General features: G+C 32.8%; 1 protein-coding gene across 1 annotated transcript in view; it reads left to right on the top strand.

Moving 5' to 3' along the window:
- Positions 1-21253, top strand: part of LOC114327427 (huntingtin) — a 98211-nt gene that overhangs the window by 26206 nt on the left and 50752 nt on the right. The window contains exons 9-16 of the mRNA XM_028276045.2: positions 2317-2477; positions 3601-3868; positions 6634-6847; positions 12135-12523; positions 14001-14261; positions 19416-19652; positions 19710-19870; positions 19949-20192. Of these exons, the coding sequence (XP_028131846.2) occupies positions 2317-2477; positions 3601-3868; positions 6634-6847; positions 12135-12523; positions 14001-14261; positions 19416-19652; positions 19710-19870; positions 19949-20192 (1935 nt within the window). The remainder of the gene's footprint in view (positions 1-2316; positions 2478-3600; positions 3869-6633; positions 6848-12134; positions 12524-14000; positions 14262-19415; positions 19653-19709; positions 19871-19948; positions 20193-21253) is intronic.

Here is a 21253-nt window from a genome sequence, read left to right as displayed (position 1 = left end):
AGTGTGTTTAGCGCAAACATATGGAATGGGAATGTCATCGTCAACTGTGAAAGAAGATATTGCACTCGGAGAAAAAACTAAGGATCACCATAATACTAACGAAGCTCCAGGACCGTCGTCACTAGGAGAGGAAGAAAATTGTCAAACAATTCCGACTACTTCTTCAGATGTGGTTTGTTGTATTTGCCAAAAAGAGAGCTCCGACTCACATACGTGCAAATCAGATGGTACATGTTGTGTGCACTGACAGCAGATTTGGTGCATACTATGAAGGTTTTGAAAGAAAAGTTACATAGATGAGTTGTGCACAGACAGAAAAGATTAGAATAAATTATAAAGGAAAGGCGATTGAAGGTCGTCATGCCCAGGCTAATGTTATGAAACAATGAAGTAAAAAACATAATATGTGTGTACTTTGTACGCACGTAAGAAGTTATACTTCTATTATATGATTTCAACGAAATAAACATACTTTTAACAGGTTATTTGTATTGTATTTAAAGATTAAACTAATTTTTACTTACTACTTTCCAAAAATATTTATTAAAACAATACCAAAAATTAAAAGAAAAATAGAAAACACACACGGATTTGAACCGGGGACCTCTCGATCTCCAGTCGAACGCTCTACCACTGAGCTATACTCCCAACAAATCGAACAAGTGAAGTATAAAAATACTTTAAATATTACCTACTATCTTATTCTAGAGGAAGACAAATCCAAAGACAAAAATTATAATAAATATATTTACTAAAAACACTAATATATTCTTTCCACGCCCTTTTTGGACTGATACATACATAACTTAAAATATTTAGCAACGAACTCCATACTGTCTGTGTGCGCATGCGCGCAGAATAATAAAAATTCACTCCAAATCGCGCCTAAAGCAGTATAACTTCAAAAATTTCCTCCAATTTAATCGGAAAAACTGTAACAATACATATTCCCAGCTTTGATAGTGCCAAAGGAGATGCTCGAAATATTTTGAGTATCATACAAGATAAAAATAATTGACGGTTTATATAGAGTGGGTACGAAATATGGATCAATAAACACACTTTTTTTAAGAAATCAAATCAGAGAGTGCAAAGACAATTTTCTTAAAAAAATGTCGAAACCCAAAAAGACTCCATCTTTAAACAAATAAATGTTTAAAAACAATAAATCTTTGGATTTCTTAGTTCGGAAACAGATTCTCTCTTATATCTATTCCCCATCCTTCTAAAAATTGCAAGGAAAAGGGTGATGAATGTAGAGACATGGGGAGTCTACATAGTTGCACTCCACAACATATCAATTCCCCGAGGTAAAGATCAACAAATCTGCTTCCTAGTACTCGATACGTGAGTAAAACCGTGGGTAGATAAAAGGCATTATATTTAATTTCGATTCAGAGATCATTACCATCTTTCTATGGACCATTTCGAACTCTTTTGTTCTCGTCAGGAAAGCATATGTAATGATGCTCGGAGAATTTTCTTAATTTCGAAGATGTTCCATACCTTAAGCTGTCTCTAAGAGAAATTGGTATAAAAGATTCTAAATTTGGAGGACAAGACTTTATAAAATGCTACTCCAATAAGAACTGCTCTTCAAAATTATGTAAGTATAAAAGGTCTAACGAATTGTGCAACTCTAAACGCCATAATGCCTCAACATGTGAGAATAAACACTCATTTTAGAATTTTAATTACGACAATACAAAAATAATAAACATTAAAATCAAAAAATGGCGTTTTATTAAATCTAATCTAACAAATTACGACACTTTAATAGCTGATCGGGGTTTGACTAGTCAAACCCCGATTTCATAAAATTAAATTTCGACCTTTGCCTGACCAACTTAGTCTCTCCTAGGATTGACTAGTCAAAGGTCGAAACTGTAATTTATTTCAGGCTTTGACTAAGAACGTCAGTCAGACCTGAGGATTGCCTAGTCAAACCTAGGAGTGCCTGAAATTCGGGCTTTGACTATAACATATATATTGAAAAGCATTGGTGCTAAAACACTTCCCTGTGGTAGGCTGTCCATAACTCGCCATCTACTTACTTCTAATAGAATTGTCGTAGAATGACTTATGCCTTACTATTTCATAGTCTGCTGCTCACGAACAAACATAAAGTACCTGATCTAGTGGATTTTGACGTTACTAAAGCATTTCCTCCAACATTGCATCGATATAGTATTAGATCATTCTTCAATACTTGTGAATCTGAAATTTTGCGTATTGTTTGTTTTTGCTTATATTACTTATTGAAGTATTTATTTCTCAAACATCCGAACCGATCTGAAAAGTTATTATTTTTTTCAGGTGTCTCTTTGTGAACTGGTGTCAAAAATAGATTATATTAATATATATTACGTAACAGAAAACAACGATTTTCAAGAAAAAGTATTATACAACGTTCTTTTTAATTTATTAAGTGATAGTGACCAAAGGGTTCGGACTTCAGCGGCGTCTAGTATTGTACAGTAAGTTTAAGATATTAGTTATGTATATGTATTAAGCTAATGCCCAAAAAATACTTTTACCAAAAGCAACTTTACATATATGTTAATTTCGTGATTCTTAGTCACCTTCAACACGTTGGCTGCAGTGAAACACAAATGTTGTGTCTCATGTTGTTGATAACAGCAGCGTGACACACCGTAGTTCTCTCAAAAGCATAGAAACGGGATACTCGTGGCCGTAGGGATCCAGTTTTTTAACATTACGGCAGCCAAGGTGTTAAGGCTTCGTGTAGCTGTTAATAAAATCAACAAAATCAATCGACTAAGTTGATAAAAATAAGAGGAGCTGTATTAGCAAAATTACGCTCAGATCTTTTGGTACCACAGGCAACTACAGTCTATCTAATATACTTACCGTTGCACGTCATTATTTACGTCAGAGATCTAAGTTGACATTGTTGCCCAATTACAAAAAATTCTTGAATTCATTTTAAATCAGATATATCACATAATTTTTGCGGAAGTGGATTATACAACAAAACAAATTAATATTCAATGTAAATGAATAAAAACTTTAGAAATAGAAAAGAAGAATTAGGTTATAATCTTACGTTAAAGTAAATAATGAAAACAATAAATATAATAAAACAAATACTTATACTAAAGAATAAAAACAAATATGAAGTCTCATCACCGCAACTGTCAAATAAATGTTACCAATTTATGTCAAAATACCACCTTCGTTCGATTACAGTTACAGTGTGTTCCGAACAAATGTTCTTCATAAAAACGCTTTATAATCCATTTATACAAATTAAATGAAATATATTATTGTGTATTTCTTTAAGATAACATTAATAGAAATCTTCAAATATTATTTCTAAGCGTACATAATAAAATATGTCTAGTTTCTGTAATTCCAGTGTACTCGGCAAAATGATTCTACACACCTACCGCCTAAATATTTTGTGTTGGTATCATGTGATGCCACGGGCTATGACGCGGATGGCGTGCGCAGATGAAGTATATTAGACGGAGTATACATTCAGCCGTGCAATAGAAGAATATGGCATACTTTTTATCATTGTATGATATTTTTTAATGTCCTCATATATATATATATATATATATTTTTAAATTTTAGGATAATTCCACATCTTTATTACGGAGAATACCTACTTAATGAAGGTACTCCTACCTCTAAAGCTTTATTGGATATAGCAGCTTTAACAATAAATCTGAAACACGAGGAACTAGATACAAGTGTAAACAAGAAACATTTTATTAGCAACATGCCTTTCCCCTTTAACAAGATTTCCCAAAAAATATGTGATAAAACTGATTTTTCTCTATCTAAAGTAGTTTCTAGGTTATGCAATATAGTGCTGACGACCGTTTCTAAAAATTTGTTGGTAAGTTTTTTAATAATTTTAAATAATATTATCTAGTTGTTTATTTTAATTTATTTACACTTATTTTTAATTTATTTATGTATTCCTCTTCTTCTTCTACGGCACTGTAGCCCAAATTGAGCCTTGACTTCCTTTATTTTTTGCCTCCACCATTGTCTGTCTGAGGCTTCTTTTCTCCATACACTGACTCCTAAAATTGCTTGTGCGTCGCTGCTTACTGTGTCTTCTCAGCGCTTTCTTGGCTTTCCAACCGGTCTCTTTCCCTGCATTCTAGCATTCAGTGCTCTTTTTGGTAGCCTATCCTCTCCCATTCTTATCACATGTCCGGCCCATTGCAATCTTTGTATTCTAATGAAGTCTGACAGAGGTGTTTCCTTATACAGTTGATAAAGGCCGTTGTTGTATCGAATTCTGAAGATTCCGTTTTTCCTCGCAGGTCCTAGTATTCTCCTCAGTACTTTCCTTTCGAATGTGTCGAGTCTGTTTTTGGATGTTTCTCTCAGGATCCATGCGTCACTGCCATAGCATGCTATTGGTCGAATTAAGGTTTTATATATTCTCATCTTTGTATTTTGGTGGACACTTTTAGACCGAAATATGTGGGAGAGGGCAAAATATGCTCTGTTTGCCTGCGTTATTCTCTTCCGTATTTCTCCATCTTCTGATCCGTCGGCATATATTTCTACTCCCAGGTATGTAAATTTTCCAACCGTTTCAATGTCACCTTCATGTATAATGCTTTGTGGGACTATATTTCTTCTTGTCTGTATCATTATTATTGGTTTTTTCTTTGTTAATTTCCAGACCTAGCCTTTTCGTTTGCGTTTTTGACTCTGAGTATGTCTCCTGTGCTCCTGTTGATGTTCTACTCATAATATTAATATCATCGGCATAAGCGGTCAGTTGAACCATTTCTGTCGGTCAGTAGGTCTGTCCGGTGGTTTTGTATCCGTACACATGCCTGAGTTTCGTCCATTGTGGCTTTAATGAGTCTAATTAGATGCCAATTCAGCCAATATACAGGGTGTCCCGGAAAATAGTGCGTTCCTTAAAGGTGTGGGTAGAATGCACCATTTAAAAGAAAACTTTCTTATAATTTTTTTTGAAGTTATACTTCTTTAGGCGCGATTGAGGGTGAAATTTTAACATTCCCGGCGCATGCGCACAAGGACAGTATGGTGTTAGTCGCTAAATCTTTTAAATTATGTAGCGCAACTAAGGTGTGCGTGAAAAGAATATATTAGTGTTTTTAGTAAACATATTTATTATAATTTTTGTGTCTTTGGGAGTACGGTAATAAATATTATTGAAAATGTTTATTCAATTATCTATGTGTCACCGCGATTGTCATTATTATGACCGAGAAATAATCGTACGTAAGGGTAACCTCGGTAGCTCGTTGATAGAGCATTCGCCTAGAGATCGGAAGGTCCCACGTTCGAATCCCGGACAATCCATATTTTTTTTGGTATTTTAGTTCTTTCTAAAATTAATTTAACATTTAAAAACAATACAAAAAAACTGTTTAAAGTAGATATATTGATTTTGTTGAAATCATAATATAGATAGAAGTATAACTTCTTACGTGCGTACAAAGTACACACACATTCTTTATTTTCTAAAGTCGTCGGTTGCCTCAAAAAAATAAAATAATGTCATTTACTAAAATTTATATTTGGCAACCCGACAGTTTTGTTTATTTTGACATAGCGAAGATATTTAAAATTGTAAACACAAACAGTCATATCATAATTACCTGTAACCCAAGAATACATCGTATTGTTGTGGTATTGTCATGATTTCGATCGCAAGTATCATGTTAATTACGTAATACCTATAGTGTATAATTAGTGCAAGATTTAGGTACACCAAGGCGATTTACCTCGAAGTTTAAGGATTTGTAGATGGTTTCAAAACAAAATGTGTAAAGTGTTATGTGCAGATAAAGCTTGTTTTACGAGAAATGGTGTTTGTGTGTTTTACTTTAATAATGCCAAAAGTATTAATATATGGGCTGGGATTATTAGTAATCATCTGATTGAACCACTCGAATTTCCCAGAAGATTGAAAGGAGAAGTGTAATACTCAAATTTTTTGTAACATAATCTACCGATAGATACTTCTTGAACACGTAGCTTGATTGAGTTGATTGTAATAAAAATTTTTCATGTAAGTTAAAACACTATACAAACCTTATTTATTAGATATTTAATAAACACAAATATTATGCTGTTTTTCTGTCACTGTTATCAGTATTTTATCAATACATAATATTATGCCTAATGGTCGATGATTCATGATAGTTGAGTTCCAGTAAAATTATTTTTACACAGAAGAAGAAACGCAGCGTTGCCGGCTGTATTTGCATTTCTGTGGTCATTAATCAAATGCATTAAAATTAATAAAATATTTTTTTGAAAACTGTTGACTTTAGCAAAAACGTTATCAGAATTGTTTGCTCTAAATGGTGCACTTAGCCCTTACCTTGAAGGAACGCACTATTTTCCAGGACACCCTGTATAGTATATGTAGTCTGTTCCTTTTGACTGAGTCGTATGCCTGTTTGAAGTCTACAAACACGTTGTGAACATCAATGTCGTGATCCGATGATTTGCTCAAGACCTGCTTGACTGTTATATTGTATTATATTCTGCACTACTTGTGGTCTAATTTTTACAACAATAATCTGACAAATATGTAATATATTTTTGCTAAATTTTGGAATGTGTTTAATGCGTAGATTTTATGCATTTTTTTATTTGTAGAGCGGCTGTATAGAGACATTATCTTTACTTTCTAACGCATATCCTTGTACATTGTACAAAAGTAGCTGGTCTACAATGGATTTCCAAGTTAATAATGATTTGAAAATGCCGGATTTATTAAATTTTTGCTTAAGTTTGTTGACGAATTCTGTACACGTTTATAGTCTGCAAACTCATATGGATATTTTGAATTTTTCAGTTAATCTATATGCAGGTAAGTGTTTATTTTTTTGTTCTTATATATTATGGTGTTCAACTGCGATACACATTCTTGGTAGGCGACTGTGATAATAAAGATCCTTAGAATCGAGAGAATAATTTAATTTGTATACTTTTGATCCTACACTCATAAGTTTATTCATTCAGTCATTAAACGTTACAATTCCTAGGGATTATAGCTAAAGCTATGGCGTTCAAAATCCTCTGGAGTGAGGTGGATTATTCCTCTATATCATTTAGAGCTTGATGTGTCTTTGCTGCTGTTGTGACTCTATATCATTTCTCCCTGTCCGTGTACAGAACTTTCCAGTCCCTAACATTCATTGTTCTTATATCTTCTAGATTCTGGATCATCCAGCCACCTTCTTCTAGGCCTTCCTCTACACTTGGGCCATAGTGGTGTCCAGTTAGTCATCTTTCTCAGCATATTTAATTGTGGGCATCTCTGGATGTCCTATCCATTCTAAGCGAAGAGATTTATTTGTCTGACTATATTTTCTAACTCTTTTTTAGTTTCGGCATTTGTTTTCATTCTTCCTTCTTCCTCTCTTGTTATATTGGGACTCAGTATATTTCTCATTATTTTCCTTTCAAATTTCAGAAGGCTTTGTTTCCAAAAAAACAGTAAAATCCTGTATAAAAGGTATATTTAAAAAACCCTCAAAAGGGCCACATCAATCACATAACTAGTTTTCGACTCGTTTACCAGTCATCATCAGTACTTACGTGCAATGTACATGCTAACCACCAAGATAGTATTATACAAAAATATGTGGGTCAAAGCCCATTAAAAGTAGTCAGTCAAGAAAACATTAGTTTAAAATGCTACCTTAAGCCTGGATGTTTAAAATATTTTCTAATTTGCCCTAGGTAACATCTGAGATGTAGATATGACTTGCTCACATGTTGGAAGTGAGACGGCAAGTGAAGTTGGAAGTGGCGCGTGGCTGTATCGAGGTGAAGTTGGGGGTATAAAATGGCGGATGATTTCATCTAAATTATTTTTATTTAACATCAAGTTAATCCTCAAGTGAAAAGTTACCAATGGTTGTCTGGAGTGAGGAGACATGTGGGTAACACAACTCCTCTTGGAATCTGAATAAAATCACCGCCATTTGGAAGAAAGCTAACTATTATGTGAAGTCGTACCTACTTTGACCACCTAGGGAAGCCACTTTGACCTATTACAGCCACAGCCAAGTCACTATAGGGAATATGTCTATTTGGGAACAAGCTATGGGACGTTCCAGTCCCATTTTCAGTCGTCGGTACACCTGTACCTACAGGAAACATTGTTCAGCACCTCCTCTGGTGCTAATTTTATGGATAGCAGCATCGAACCTTATCCGGAAATCGTTCGATGAATGGGTTTGTTTGGGAACATTTAGTGATGTGCTTTGATTAACTATTGGTTTTATATTTCAGACATTTGGTTTAATGCTCTGTGTTGATTAATTACTTTTTCAGATATTTGTATAATAATGTATTAGGTTCCCAAACTATTGTATCTATGGTAAGTTACTTGTGTGCACAAGGTAATCAGGTCTAGAAAATTAGGGTTTTATACTTTATTATTGGTTTGATATTTATTTTGTAATATTACTTGCTTGTTTCCCAAATATTTTATTGTTTATTCGCTTTATTCCATTTGTTCGGTTAATTCGTCGTTTCGGGATGTATCCTAACTTCATTTCTATAACTTTTATTCATTAATTTTGATTAAATTTATTTAGTATTTTCTGTTAGTCAGGCTTATGCCTATTTATTTATATTATTTTCATCTTTGTCGGTTTCAATTTAGTGGTACGTAGCAAGCGTACTATGACCATTTGGTAGAAGTCTCATGTGAGTTGTACCCTATATGTATGTGTAAGAGGTATGTAATTTTGTAACAGGTAACATTATTGTAGTTATCTCAAATATAACTTTTGTATAACTTATGTCATTTTAGAGTCACATTATATTCAATTTGATCTAACTCAGAGATTGTCAAAAATCTAATAGTTATTTTTTAATAAATACTTACTTATTTTGTATATCATTTATTTTTATTATTCCTTTATGTTCATTATTATGGATTTAATATATTTAATATTTGACAGCTGTGTAAGATACCTGGGAGAGTGATCGAAGACCATTTTCCTGGCGCCTATGATTTGTTAGTTTTATTTAATTGGTTCTTCTTTAGCACTTATTCATCTTTATACATTTTCAGTACATTATTCTTATCTTAATATTTACATTTTCTAGTCATCACCATTATCTACTTTGAGCTACTGTTCTTCGACAGACATGCAAACGAGCCGTATCCATCCTTGAGTTTCAAGTTGTTCTCTTGCATCTCTTGCTAGCCACTCCATTTAGTTTGCCTCTGTCTCTTCATACTTCTACTACTATCCCTTTTAATTCCCCCTCTCTTCGTTCTCATCATCTAACCAGTTTCCCTACTCTAATACTACTGCAAAGTAGTATTTTCTTTCCATTCAGTATTTTTATTACCTCACCCTCTCTCATTATTGCACAATTAGCTACATCTAGTTACTTTCTTTTTCCTTACTTCTGTTGGAGTTTACCTTCTCTTTACTTTCACTCCAACAGAAGTTCTTCTTTCTTGTTACATTGGCGCCCAACGTGGGACACGAACCCACGACCCTGAGATTAAGAGTCTCATGCTCTGTTTTCCTTTCTTGTTAAGGGGAAAGGTGTATTCATTTTGTTCGAATACTGAGAAAACTAATAAGTATTTTTGATAATTTAAACGCAGAATGAAAGATTACGTTATTACCGAGGGCTGAAAGTCCCTTAGAATAAATAAGAAGTTTCTTTTGAATAAAGTATTTGTACTTAAAAATCACACTAATATTTCTCTTTTATTTTCACCCCTGTAACTTATTAAAATAAACATTATAGAAGTTTTCAGGGACTTTCGGTCCTCAGTAATAATGTAATATTTCATTCTGCGTTTAAATTTTTCAAAAATATTTATTAGTTTTCTCAGGATTCGAAAAAAATTAATACATTTAAAATACAGTGAACATTTTAGCCCGGGAGGTAGTATCAAATTTGACCGGAGCATTTTAGCATGGCTGTTTTCTTTCGATTTTCATTTTCGATTCCTGGCGTTGAATTTTTTTTTGTTTTTAAAATTGACATTTTGACAACGCCAGGAATCGAAGCCGAGTCGCCTGGGTAAAAGCCAGTAGCTAGGTATTCTAGGCCATTATACACGTAAGTCACGGAGATAAATATTTGGCATATAAGTTGTAGCGTTTTTCCATCAAGTTTCATATGTTACGTTTTCTTGCCTAAAATCCCCAGTTTTGGGACAGCTGACACATCATTTGTTAATAAGCTTTGGAACACCTAATTAAATAAAAAGAAAACAGTAACATACCTGACAAATTTGACACTACCTCCCGAGCTATTTTGACAGGCGATATTTTGCGCCCATGCCCTTAATCGTTGTTGTTTCCATCCCATATGTAACAACAGATCTTATTAAGATCTTATATAGGTTCATCTTTGTTCTCTTACTTAGAGTCTTGCTTCTCAGCAGATTTCTATTCATTCCATATTTCCATATAGTCCAGAAAGCCACTGCGCATCCGCTACGAAAAATATTCCAATTCGGATTTTTTGCACAATCTTACTCAAAAAGGACCCCTGTTAACAAATTTGCATGTTGCCAGGACCAAAAGTGGGTCAAAAATTTTTTAAATGTTTTTGTTTTGTTTTTTTCCTAAAATTATTTTTTTGCATGGAAAAAAGTGTTTTAGGTTTTTTTGGATCATTCCAAACAGAAAAGGTCTGTAGTGACATTTCTCTAAAGTTATAGTTTTTGACATATAAGAGATTGAAAATTGAAAAATTGCGAAATCGGGCCATTTTTAACCCTCAAAAACTGTGAAAAACTGAAAATTTGAATGTTGCCAAGGTAGGTAGATATTCTTTAAACATCGATTGATGAAATTCCGAAGAGTTTTTTGCAATACAATATTTAAAACTCTTTTGTTTTCCTTCCTGTTTTTTAATTGCTAATCAAGCTTGCGCGACGCTATTTTCCACCGGCAGTATGGTGTAAATGAAAGGAATAAATTCGTTATTTCGTAAACCGGCGACTGTAAGGAAAAATCCCGAAACAGGTCGATTTTTATTTTTAAGTTATGATATTGTGGCATATATGGTATACTAGTGACGTCATCCATCTGGGCGTGATGACGTAATCGATGATTTTTTTAAATGAGAATAGGGGTCGTGTGCTAGCTCATTTGAAAGGATCTTTAATTCTCTATTCAGTAATATAAACATTAATATAATTATTTATACAGGGTGTCCTTCTACTTCTTTTTTTGTCAAATAATTTAATTTAATAAAAATTTTTTGGACACCCTGTATAAATAATTATGTAAATGTTTACATTACTGAATAGAGAATTGAATAACCTTTCAAATGAGCTACCACACTACCCCTATTCTCATTTAAAAAAATCATCGATTACGTCATCACGCCCAGACGGATGACGTCACTAGTATACCATATATGCCACAATATCATAACTTAAAAATAAAAATCGACCTGTTTCGGGTTTTCTCCTTAAAGTCGCCGGTTTACGAAATAACGAATGTATTCCTTTCATTTGCACCATACTGTATACACATGCAACGGTGGAAAATAGTGTCGCGCACGCGTGATTATAAATTAAAAAACAAAGGAGTTTTGAATACTGTATTGCAAAAAACTCTTCGGGATTTCATCAATCGATCTTTAAAGAATATCTACCTACCTAGGCAATATTCAAATTTTAAGTTTTTCACATAGTTTTTGAAGGTTAAAAATGGCCGATTTCGCAATTTTTCAATTTTTAATCGCTTATATGTCAAAAACTATCAACTTTAGAGAAAAGTCACTAAAGACCTTTTCTGTTTGGAATGATCCATAAAATCTAAAAAATCTTTGTTCCATGCAAAAAAATAATTTTAGGAAATTAACAAAAAAAAACAAAAAATTTTTGACCCACTTTTGGTCCTGGCAACATGCAAATTTGTTAAAAGGGGTCCTTTTTGAGTAAGATTGTGCAAAAAATCCGAATTGGAATATTTTTCCTAGCGGATGCGCAGTGGCTTTCTGGACTAATATGTTTTTTTGCCTTTCAGAATTATTTGCTTTGTTCTCTTTTTTCCGGTAAACACCTAAGTTATTGGTGAGAATTTGTAACAGAATTTCCAAATAAAATGTATATTGCTTGTTATCAATTTAATACCTGTTTTTGTTGTTTGTTACAGGGCATGCTTTGACAACACTCAAACCAGTTGATCTAGAAATTACCATAACTCCATGGGTCATGTTCAACAATGAAGTATTTTCTGATCTTTCCGATCAGTACTTGTACCATATAATCAAGTTGTTGAACATATTCCAACACGTTTTGAACGACTTACAGCCTTTACACCCTCAAGCTAAGCCAGTACTTCCTAATTTACCCGCCACTGCTAATTTGTCACCGCTGAAGAGAAGAAAAAGTGATTTAGATAAAAAGTCCATGACGTTAAAATTGGAAAAAGACGAAAAGAACGATAGGAAAGACATAAAGAGTTTCTTTGGATTATTTGTGCAGTCTGGTCATTATATGAAGATCTATGAAAGTGTTAGATCATCTTTTAGTAACTATAAGGTGTGTACATATTTTCTTGCCATAATTCTTACCTCTACTAATTTTCTTTTTAATTTTTTTACAAAAATATCAAAAAACCCAAATAAGGTCCCTCAAATTATATATTTTCTACGTAGATATTCATCTGAAAAATAAAAACATTATTATAATAATGGGGGACTTCAATGCCAAAGTAGGAATAGGTAGAAAAACAACATGGTAGGCAATTTCGGACTTGGACAACATAATGACGGAGGAGATCGTTTTGTAGAATTTTTTGAATAACATTAATCAGAGACATAAAACTCAAACTTAAAAAAGTAATAAAACACCAACAATCGACTAACCGAATAAATACTAACTGTATCCGAACTAATAGCCAAGGAATTATACACGAGATAGAAAAGAAGTTAGAAAATTCGGAAGAAACATATAACGCCGAAGACCACTGGAATCAGATGAAAACCATCATGCAAGAAACGAAAAAGTATAAAACCATTAATAAACGCAAACAACAATGGATGATTGATGAAATATTTAGACTAATGGAAAACAGACGAAAACAGAAAAATAAGAACACTCAAGAATACCACAAAATCAATAAAGAAATCAGAAGGAAAATTCGAGATCCAAAAGAAAGATGATACAGAAGCAAATGTCTTGAAATAGAAGAACTGTAGAAAAAGCATGACACTTTTAATATGTACAAAAAGGTCAATATGTACAAAAGGTATAGGTCACTGCAAGTCGTTAGTTGATAAACAAGAAAATATTATAGTGATTAAAGCTCCATCTATCCAGACTGGAGAGATGGAGGAAATATATTGAGGTGTTTGACCTCAATTTGCGACTGTTTGATGACGAACGAACAGAAAGAGCTGTAATAAAACAGTCAAAAAAATAGAAAAACAACCGGTCCAGATGAAATTCCCAGAAAAGGGAAGAAGAATAAATATAAAAAACTAGGTGAAGATGACATATATATCCGCTGACAACAAGGACAAGTAAACGAAGAAAGGGAAACCCGAGGAAACAGTAGATACATCCATAGATATAGGTAAAGAAAAATGAAAAAAATTTACAAAAACCATAAACATTGTCAAAAGACTGAAATAGCTGGAAAATATGGGAAAGGCAAAAAAATGATAATAATAAACTAGATATACAGTCGGAAAAATGAAAGAATATCCATGAACGAACATATAAAACACGCTGTATTTTCCTGTCACCGTGTCACAAAGAAAATTGTCCAGTGCAAGTACATGTAACAATAATTATTACATGTACTTGCGCGGGCCAATTTTTTGTGTGACACGGTGACAGGAAAATACAGCGTGTTTTATATGTTCGTTCATGGGTATTCTTTCATTTTTCCTACTGTACCTATTTTTCCACAATACAAAAAACATTTGAAAGTCATCCACATTCGATCAATTGTACCAATTTTGTTAAATCTGTCCTGCCTAATCTTATACACTAAAATTACTTTACATTCCAGGTATCTTTAGACTCCGCTTCGTCCAAAACATTTCTAGAATTTCTAAGTTCAACATTGAGAAGTCTTTCTGTATTACTGGAAGTAGGTTCACTAACAGAATTTGGCAAATTGGCAGAAGAAATTTTGGGATATTTCCGTTCTACCTTCGTTGTTGATCCTTCGGGTACAATTCAAGCTGTACAGCAGCTTCTCAAGTGCCTGTTTGGTACTAATTTGACTGCCAACATATTGGAATTTCCGCTACAGAAGTCCGAAACCAAGGTAAGCGGTTTATTTTGAAGTAAAAGCAAATTTTAATGAGCTACTTACTTATGTTTAAAAGTGATACACAACATAATATAGAGGAAATGCGAAGAACAAGTGTCATGGACACAATTTGGGTTCCGTGATACCTTAGGCGCCTGAGAAGCTATTCGCTGTGTGCAAGTACTTTTAGGGAATACGAGAAACGATCGTGCGCTAGTAGCGGAGAAATCTTATTACTTTCTTAGCATATTTCTTAAATAAATGATATTGTCAATTATTGAAATTGACACATATTGAAACACATATTTCATACCTACTGTCATGAAATCGAGAGTTAATGTTGCTCCACAATATTGATATGATATGCAATTATTAAAGCGAATTTAATTAATTGTAGGTATTTTACTTGTAATACTGCATTTTAATAATTAATTTTAGTTTTAGTTACTACATATACAATGTTTACCTTTTGATAACATAACCTTAATGTTACTTTTTCTTCTTATTGTTTTTTGGGCTATGACCTTGACAATTATCCAGTAACCAGGACTAATATAATTGGCCAATATAATTAAAAGTGCTAAAAATGTTGCTGAGCTATGAAACCAGGTGTCGCTCTTCCGAACTTGCACGGTCCCAATATTCGCTGTACAAGTGCTTATACAAGAGTACGGGGACGTCAACTGTGACGTATATAAACTTACGTGCATAGAAATTCATTCGTCATTCGTAATTTTTGATGTCTCATATTTCCTAAACCTGTTGGCCGATTTAAGTGATTTTTTGAACATGTTATAGCCTGATTTTTTAACAATACCACTGTAATAATACTGTTGCTAAACAGGTAATTGTACACAGGGTGTACCAATCAAACTGTGTTTTTTTCTCAAAGTTCGCATCACCCTGTGGGATATTCTAGCATTTATAAAATACTGAAATTAAAACCCAACTATAGCCTCAGGTTGTCTTAATATTTTGTTTTTTGATTCATTCGTTTATGTTGGATAATAAAAAAGTGAGGTACACTTCGCGTCAAAAAAAAACTGGTACAACTCTTATAACCGAAAATCGTGTTTTTCAAGTTGTGTAAGTTGATCTTGTCACAAGTGTCTTTTCAATTTCTAGGGCAACGTTGTCAGTTCAACGAAAATATTATATCAAACTAGGTAAAAACGGGGCTGTGCGACAGACCGCATTTTTTAATATGTGTTTTATTATAATTTATGAAAATATTTCAATTCAAAAATAATGATAGATAATAAATCTTGACATGACTTTAAATTATTATGTTTAATGTCAAATCGAGAGGTGTGATTGGTTTCTCGTAAATTGTAGGACAAAACTGCATTAAGTTGTGTAGAATAAATAAAACACACTGGAAAAATTAAAAATTTAATTTGAAATTAATAGAAAATGAATAACTTTTACAGTGAACAAGTGTGTAATTTAAATATATGTATTACAATTCGAAATATACATTTTAAACGTTATTTTTTTGTATTTAGATTTAGTGCAATTCCGTTATCTGTGATAGCAACAACGAAGTAATTCACGAACAATAATTGTCAGTCTGAAGACAGGTTTACATTGGAAAAAAAAAGTGTACCAGTTTTATATGACGCGAAGTGTACTTTAACAACTAGACATGTCCTTCATCAATACACGGTGTTTCTAAATAAGTGCGACAAAATTTAAGGGATAATTCTGCATGAAAAAGACAGTTGGCTTTATAAATGTCTCTTCGCAAATATTTCGTTTCCGAGATACGAGATGTTGAATTTTTTCTTACAAACTGACGATTTATTTATTGCTTTAAAACCAGTTGAGATATGCAAATGAAATTTGGTAGGTTTGAAGAGATACCTACTTATTGCGGATTTTTTGACATAAAATTAAGAATTTTATATTCACCATTAGCGTGCATACGGGTAATATGATCGGTAATATTATACGTATGCGTGCTAATGGTAAATACTAAATTCTTAATTGTATGTCAAAAAATGTGCAATAACTACGTCTTTAAACCCACCTAATTTTATTTTCATAACTCAACTGCTTTTAAAACAATACAATAAATCGTGAATTTGTAAGAAAAAATTCAACATCCCGTATCTCGGAAACGAAACATTTGCGAACATATGTTTATCAAGCCAATTGTCATTATTTTTTTATGCAGAATTACCCCTTAAAGTTTGTCGCACTTATTTAGAAACACCGTGTATTGATGAAGAACTATGTCTAGTTGTTAAAGTACCTACCCTTTTTTATTATCCAACATAATCGAATGAATCAAAAAACAGAATGATAAGAAAACCTGAGGCTATAGTTGGGTTTTAATTTCAGTATTTTATAAATGCTAGAATATTCCACGGGGTGATGCGAACTTTGAGAAAAAAACACAGTTTGATTGGTACACCCGGTATATAATGAAAATTTACCTGTTTAGCAACAATATTATTACAGTGGTATTGTTAAAGAATCAGGCTACAACATGTTTAAAAAATCACTTAAATCGGCCAACAGGTTTAGGAAATATGAAACATAAAAAATGATCAAATTTTTAAGTGGGCCGATTTCTATGCACGTAAGTTTATTTGTTTTATCGACTACACAAATCCATGTGTAGAATCAAACGTTATACGCTCATAACCATCTTGAAAGAAGCGGGCTTAGATGGTAGAGACTTGAGAATCATACACTGCAAGGCATAAGTTAGGGATTTAGAAAATTATGCTCATTTTCATAGTTAATTTTTTCGTGGACAGATTAACGGTATTTTTTTTTAATATATTAAATTTTTTCTTTGGTATTTACACAGTGGGGCAAAGGTTTACTGAAACTTTTTTTTAACGTATACCGGGTAGAAGAAAAGAAATGTTTTTCTTATGTTAAGTTTGAGACCCTTTGTAGAGCAGACAAGGTACAAGTGTGGGTATATATCGAAATCGTATTGTAGTCTTATGTTTTCTGAACATTTTGCTTTTTGAATGTCCCTGATAACTTTAGAAACAAAGAAAATAGGTGGTTTTACCCTTTAATATGTGTTTTAACTGAAACAAAACTAAATTTACAATAAAAAATAACAGTTAACAAATCTTTAAAAAGAGAAAATCACATAACTTAAAAAGTTCTAATCGACACCTATAAGGGTTATTTGTCGATCAGGTAAGCGGTATGTACAGCGCAACATAAGAGAGACGATATTGTTTAATGGAGGCTCTGTGATGTTTTGGGGTGGAATTTCCTTGAGAGTAAGTACGGATTTGATGTCTACGTGGAGGCTCGGTAAATAGCTAGAGGTAGGTAAATAGCTGGAGGTACATTACATAGATTTTTTCTTTGAACACTATTCCTTTCGCACTATTTATAAGAAATAATTTCATCTTAATATGGTATGATAAGACATGGCCTCCTCACATATCGCATGTCGTCAGTTAAATCACATATTAGAAAGTAAAACCGTCTAGTTTATTTGTTATTAGAAATAAAAGTGGATGTCCAGTTGACAGAGGCAATCTCCATAGATAGAGGAGTGAGACTAGGATGCATTTTGTAACCAGTGTTATTTAAAGTGTACTCTGAAAATATCTTTCAGCAAGCACTGAGCAAACTGCAGTAACAAAGAATTTTAGAACTACGTAAATTAAAATTTTCGCTATACTCTTGCAAAATATATTGAGGATTTTAATAATTGGTTCCGTGATTTTAACAGAATTTGATTATTGCTTGAAGCTGCTCTTTTCTGAAATTGCAAAACAATTTTTACATGAACAGTTTGACTTTTTCGTATTTTTCTTATACACACACCGGCAAAATTAAAGGAACACCTTAAAAATGGGACATAATAATAATAATAGAGTTTATTTGTAGCTTGATATCTCGAATCTCCTAAACGAGTTGTCCGATTTGAGTGATTTTTTTAGTATATTGTAGCCTTATTACTTAAGAATAACGGCGTAATAATATTTTTGCTAGACAGGTAAATGTCATTTTATATCGGGTGTAACAATCATACTGTATTTTTTCCTTAACGTTCGGAACACCCTGTGGAATATTCTACGCTATATAAAATATTGAAATTAAAACTTAATTGTAGCCTTAGACTTTCGTAAATTTTTCTTTTTTGATTCATTTGCTTATGTTGGATAATAAAAAAATTTAGGTACTTTAACAACTAGCCATCTTCTTCATCAATACAGGGTGTTTCTAAATAAATGCGACAAACTTTAAGGGGTAATTCCGCATGAAAAAATAATGACAGTCTACTTTATAAACATATGTCCGCAAATGCTTCGTTTCCGAGATACGGGATATTGAATTTTTTCTTGCACACTGACGATTTACGTCTTGCTCTAAAACGGGTTGAGATATGCAAATGAAATTTGGTAGGTTTTAAGAGGTAGTTGTTGCGCATTTTTTGCCATACAATTAAGAATTTTATTTTCACCATTGGCGTGCATACGGGTATAAATATTTTAGATATATCCCGTATGTACGCCAATGGTGAATATAAAATTCCTAATTGTGTGCCAAAAAATGCACAATAACTACCTCTTAAAACCTACCAAATTTCATTTGCATATCTCAACCGGTTTTAGAGCAATAAATAAATCGTCAGTTTGCAAGAATAAATTCAACATCCCGTATCTCGGAAAAGAAGCATTTGCGGACATATGTTTATAAAGTAAACTGGCATAATGATTTTATGAAAAATTACCCATTAAAGTTTGTCGCATTTATTTAGAAACACCCTGTATTGATGAAGAACATGGCTAGTTGTTAAAGTACCTAACTTTTTTTATTATCCAACGTAAGCGAATGAATTAAATAAGAAAATGTTAAGAAAGCCTAAGGCTACAGTTGAGTTTTAATTTCAATATTTTATATAGGCTTGAATATTCCACAGGGTGTTCCTAACTTTAAGGAAATAACACAGTATGATTGTTACACCTGGTATAAAATGACATTTACCTGTCTAGCAACAATATTATTACACCGATATTCTTATAATAAAGAATAAGGCTACAACATACTAAAAAAATCACTCAAATTGGACAACTAGTTTAGGAGATTCGAGACCTCAAACATGTCCCATTTTTAAGGTATTCCTTTAATTTTGCCGGTGTGTATATTTTGTCCAGGTTATTTCATTTATTGCTTTAATTTTAGGAATTCGACAAAGGATTCTACCAAAACATTTTCCAAAAACCATACAGTCTAGTTTCTTGGTATATACAATCTTTAAACAACATAGGACGCCATGATCTCGATGACGATAATACAGTTATGGGTTATTTACACAGGAGAGACACGAAAAGAAGATCAGTAATTTTAACGAGAACTTCCGACAAAACGTTAGCAAATTACATTAGAATATTTGAGCCAATGGTTATAAAGTCACTAAAAGTATGGTTTTGTTTTTATATGTATATCGTATTCATAACTACTATGTACTTATTTTAGCAATACACCATGACGAGTAGTGTTAAATTGCAGTGTCAAGTTCTGAAGTTGCTAAGTCAGTTGGTACAACTTAGAGTGAATTATTGTTTGCTTGATTCGGAACAAGTTTTCATAGGTTTTGTTTTAAAACAATTTGAGTACATCGAAGAAGGTCAAGTACCGTAAGTATAAGTTCTTCAATCCTGCTACTTTGCCTGATTATACCTTATTGAATATTATTTGAATTGTCTTTTTTTTAGAGCGGTTGAGGAGCTGATACCAAAAATATTCCAATTCCTGGTTCAATTGTCGTATAGCAAACAACATTCCAAATTAATTATTGGTGTTCCAAAAATTATTCAACTTTGTGATGGATTGATGGCTAGCGGCCAACCAGCTGCTACTCATTGTATACCTGCTTTGCAACCCATAGTAGAAGATATCTTTTTGACCAGAAACAAATCCAATACTCCAGATTTTAAGGAATTAGAAACTACTAGGGAGGTAAGTATTCTCGGATGCTTTCTTTTGAATTGAAGTCACTAGGGGCCAAATCTGGTGAATACGGTGGATGCTCCAATAATTTGAACTTTAATTCATGGATTTTAGCCATTGTCAAAATGCTCGTATGACATGGTGCATTGTCCTGATGATGAAAATTAATTTTTTTCTTATGCAAACAGGATTTTTCTCACGAAAATTTTCCTTCAGCAGGTCTAAAAGGTTACAATAATATTCAGAATTTATTTATTTTTTTTTTGCTTATTGGCTTTGGATTACTTGATCCATTCAGCCACGATATATACTAAATTACTGCTTGCTACAATATTCCAAATATAATAAGATTACGTACATATGCGCACATATAATCGACCGGCAGGTATACCCTTCATTCATGGCCCTAACCAACTTAAATTAATTTACAAATAATAAAATTGATAAAAAACTAAATGCTAATACTTAATACTAATAAATATATAAGTTTTTTAACACAGCGCTAAGGCTTCAACCCGGTTCGACACCGCGGAGGTTTAGACTTTCTTTGTGTTTTTAATCTCTTTCTCTTTTTTATTTTATAATTTATTATACTTTTTTATTTTATTTTTTTTTGTTTTTTATTCAGAATTTATTGTTTTGCCAATTTGCAAATAATCCACAAACAAAATTCTTTTCGCATCCCAAAAAAACTGATCAAAAACACCTCCTTGGCCGATTCTGGACACGAACTCGTTTCGGAGCGAAAGAACCAGGTCTACACCACTCTTTAGCCTCTTGTTTTGATTCAAGAGCATGTTGATAGAACTAAGTTTCATTCATATTGATGAATCGACGCACAAAATTCACTTTATCCTTTCAAAAACGCTCTAATGTTGATGAGAAAGTCGGATTCGAATGTGTTTTTGTTTCATTGTTAGCGAATACAGCACCCATTGAGAACACAGCTTTCTAAAACCCAATACTTCAGTTATAATATTGCTTACACTGCCCAAAGATATGCGTAGGGCTTCTATTAAATCTCTTTCAGTCACTCGTCGATTTTCCAATACAGTATCCTCTATTTTTTC

Source organism: Diabrotica virgifera, chromosome 2 (genome assembly GCF_917563875.1).
Source record: "Diabrotica virgifera virgifera chromosome 2, PGI_DIABVI_V3a".
In the NCBI taxonomy this organism is placed as follows: Eukaryota; Metazoa; Arthropoda; class Insecta; order Coleoptera; family Chrysomelidae; genus Diabrotica; species Diabrotica virgifera.
Note: the sequence above shows the minus strand (reverse complement) of the source record. Positions and strands in the feature narration are given on the sequence as shown.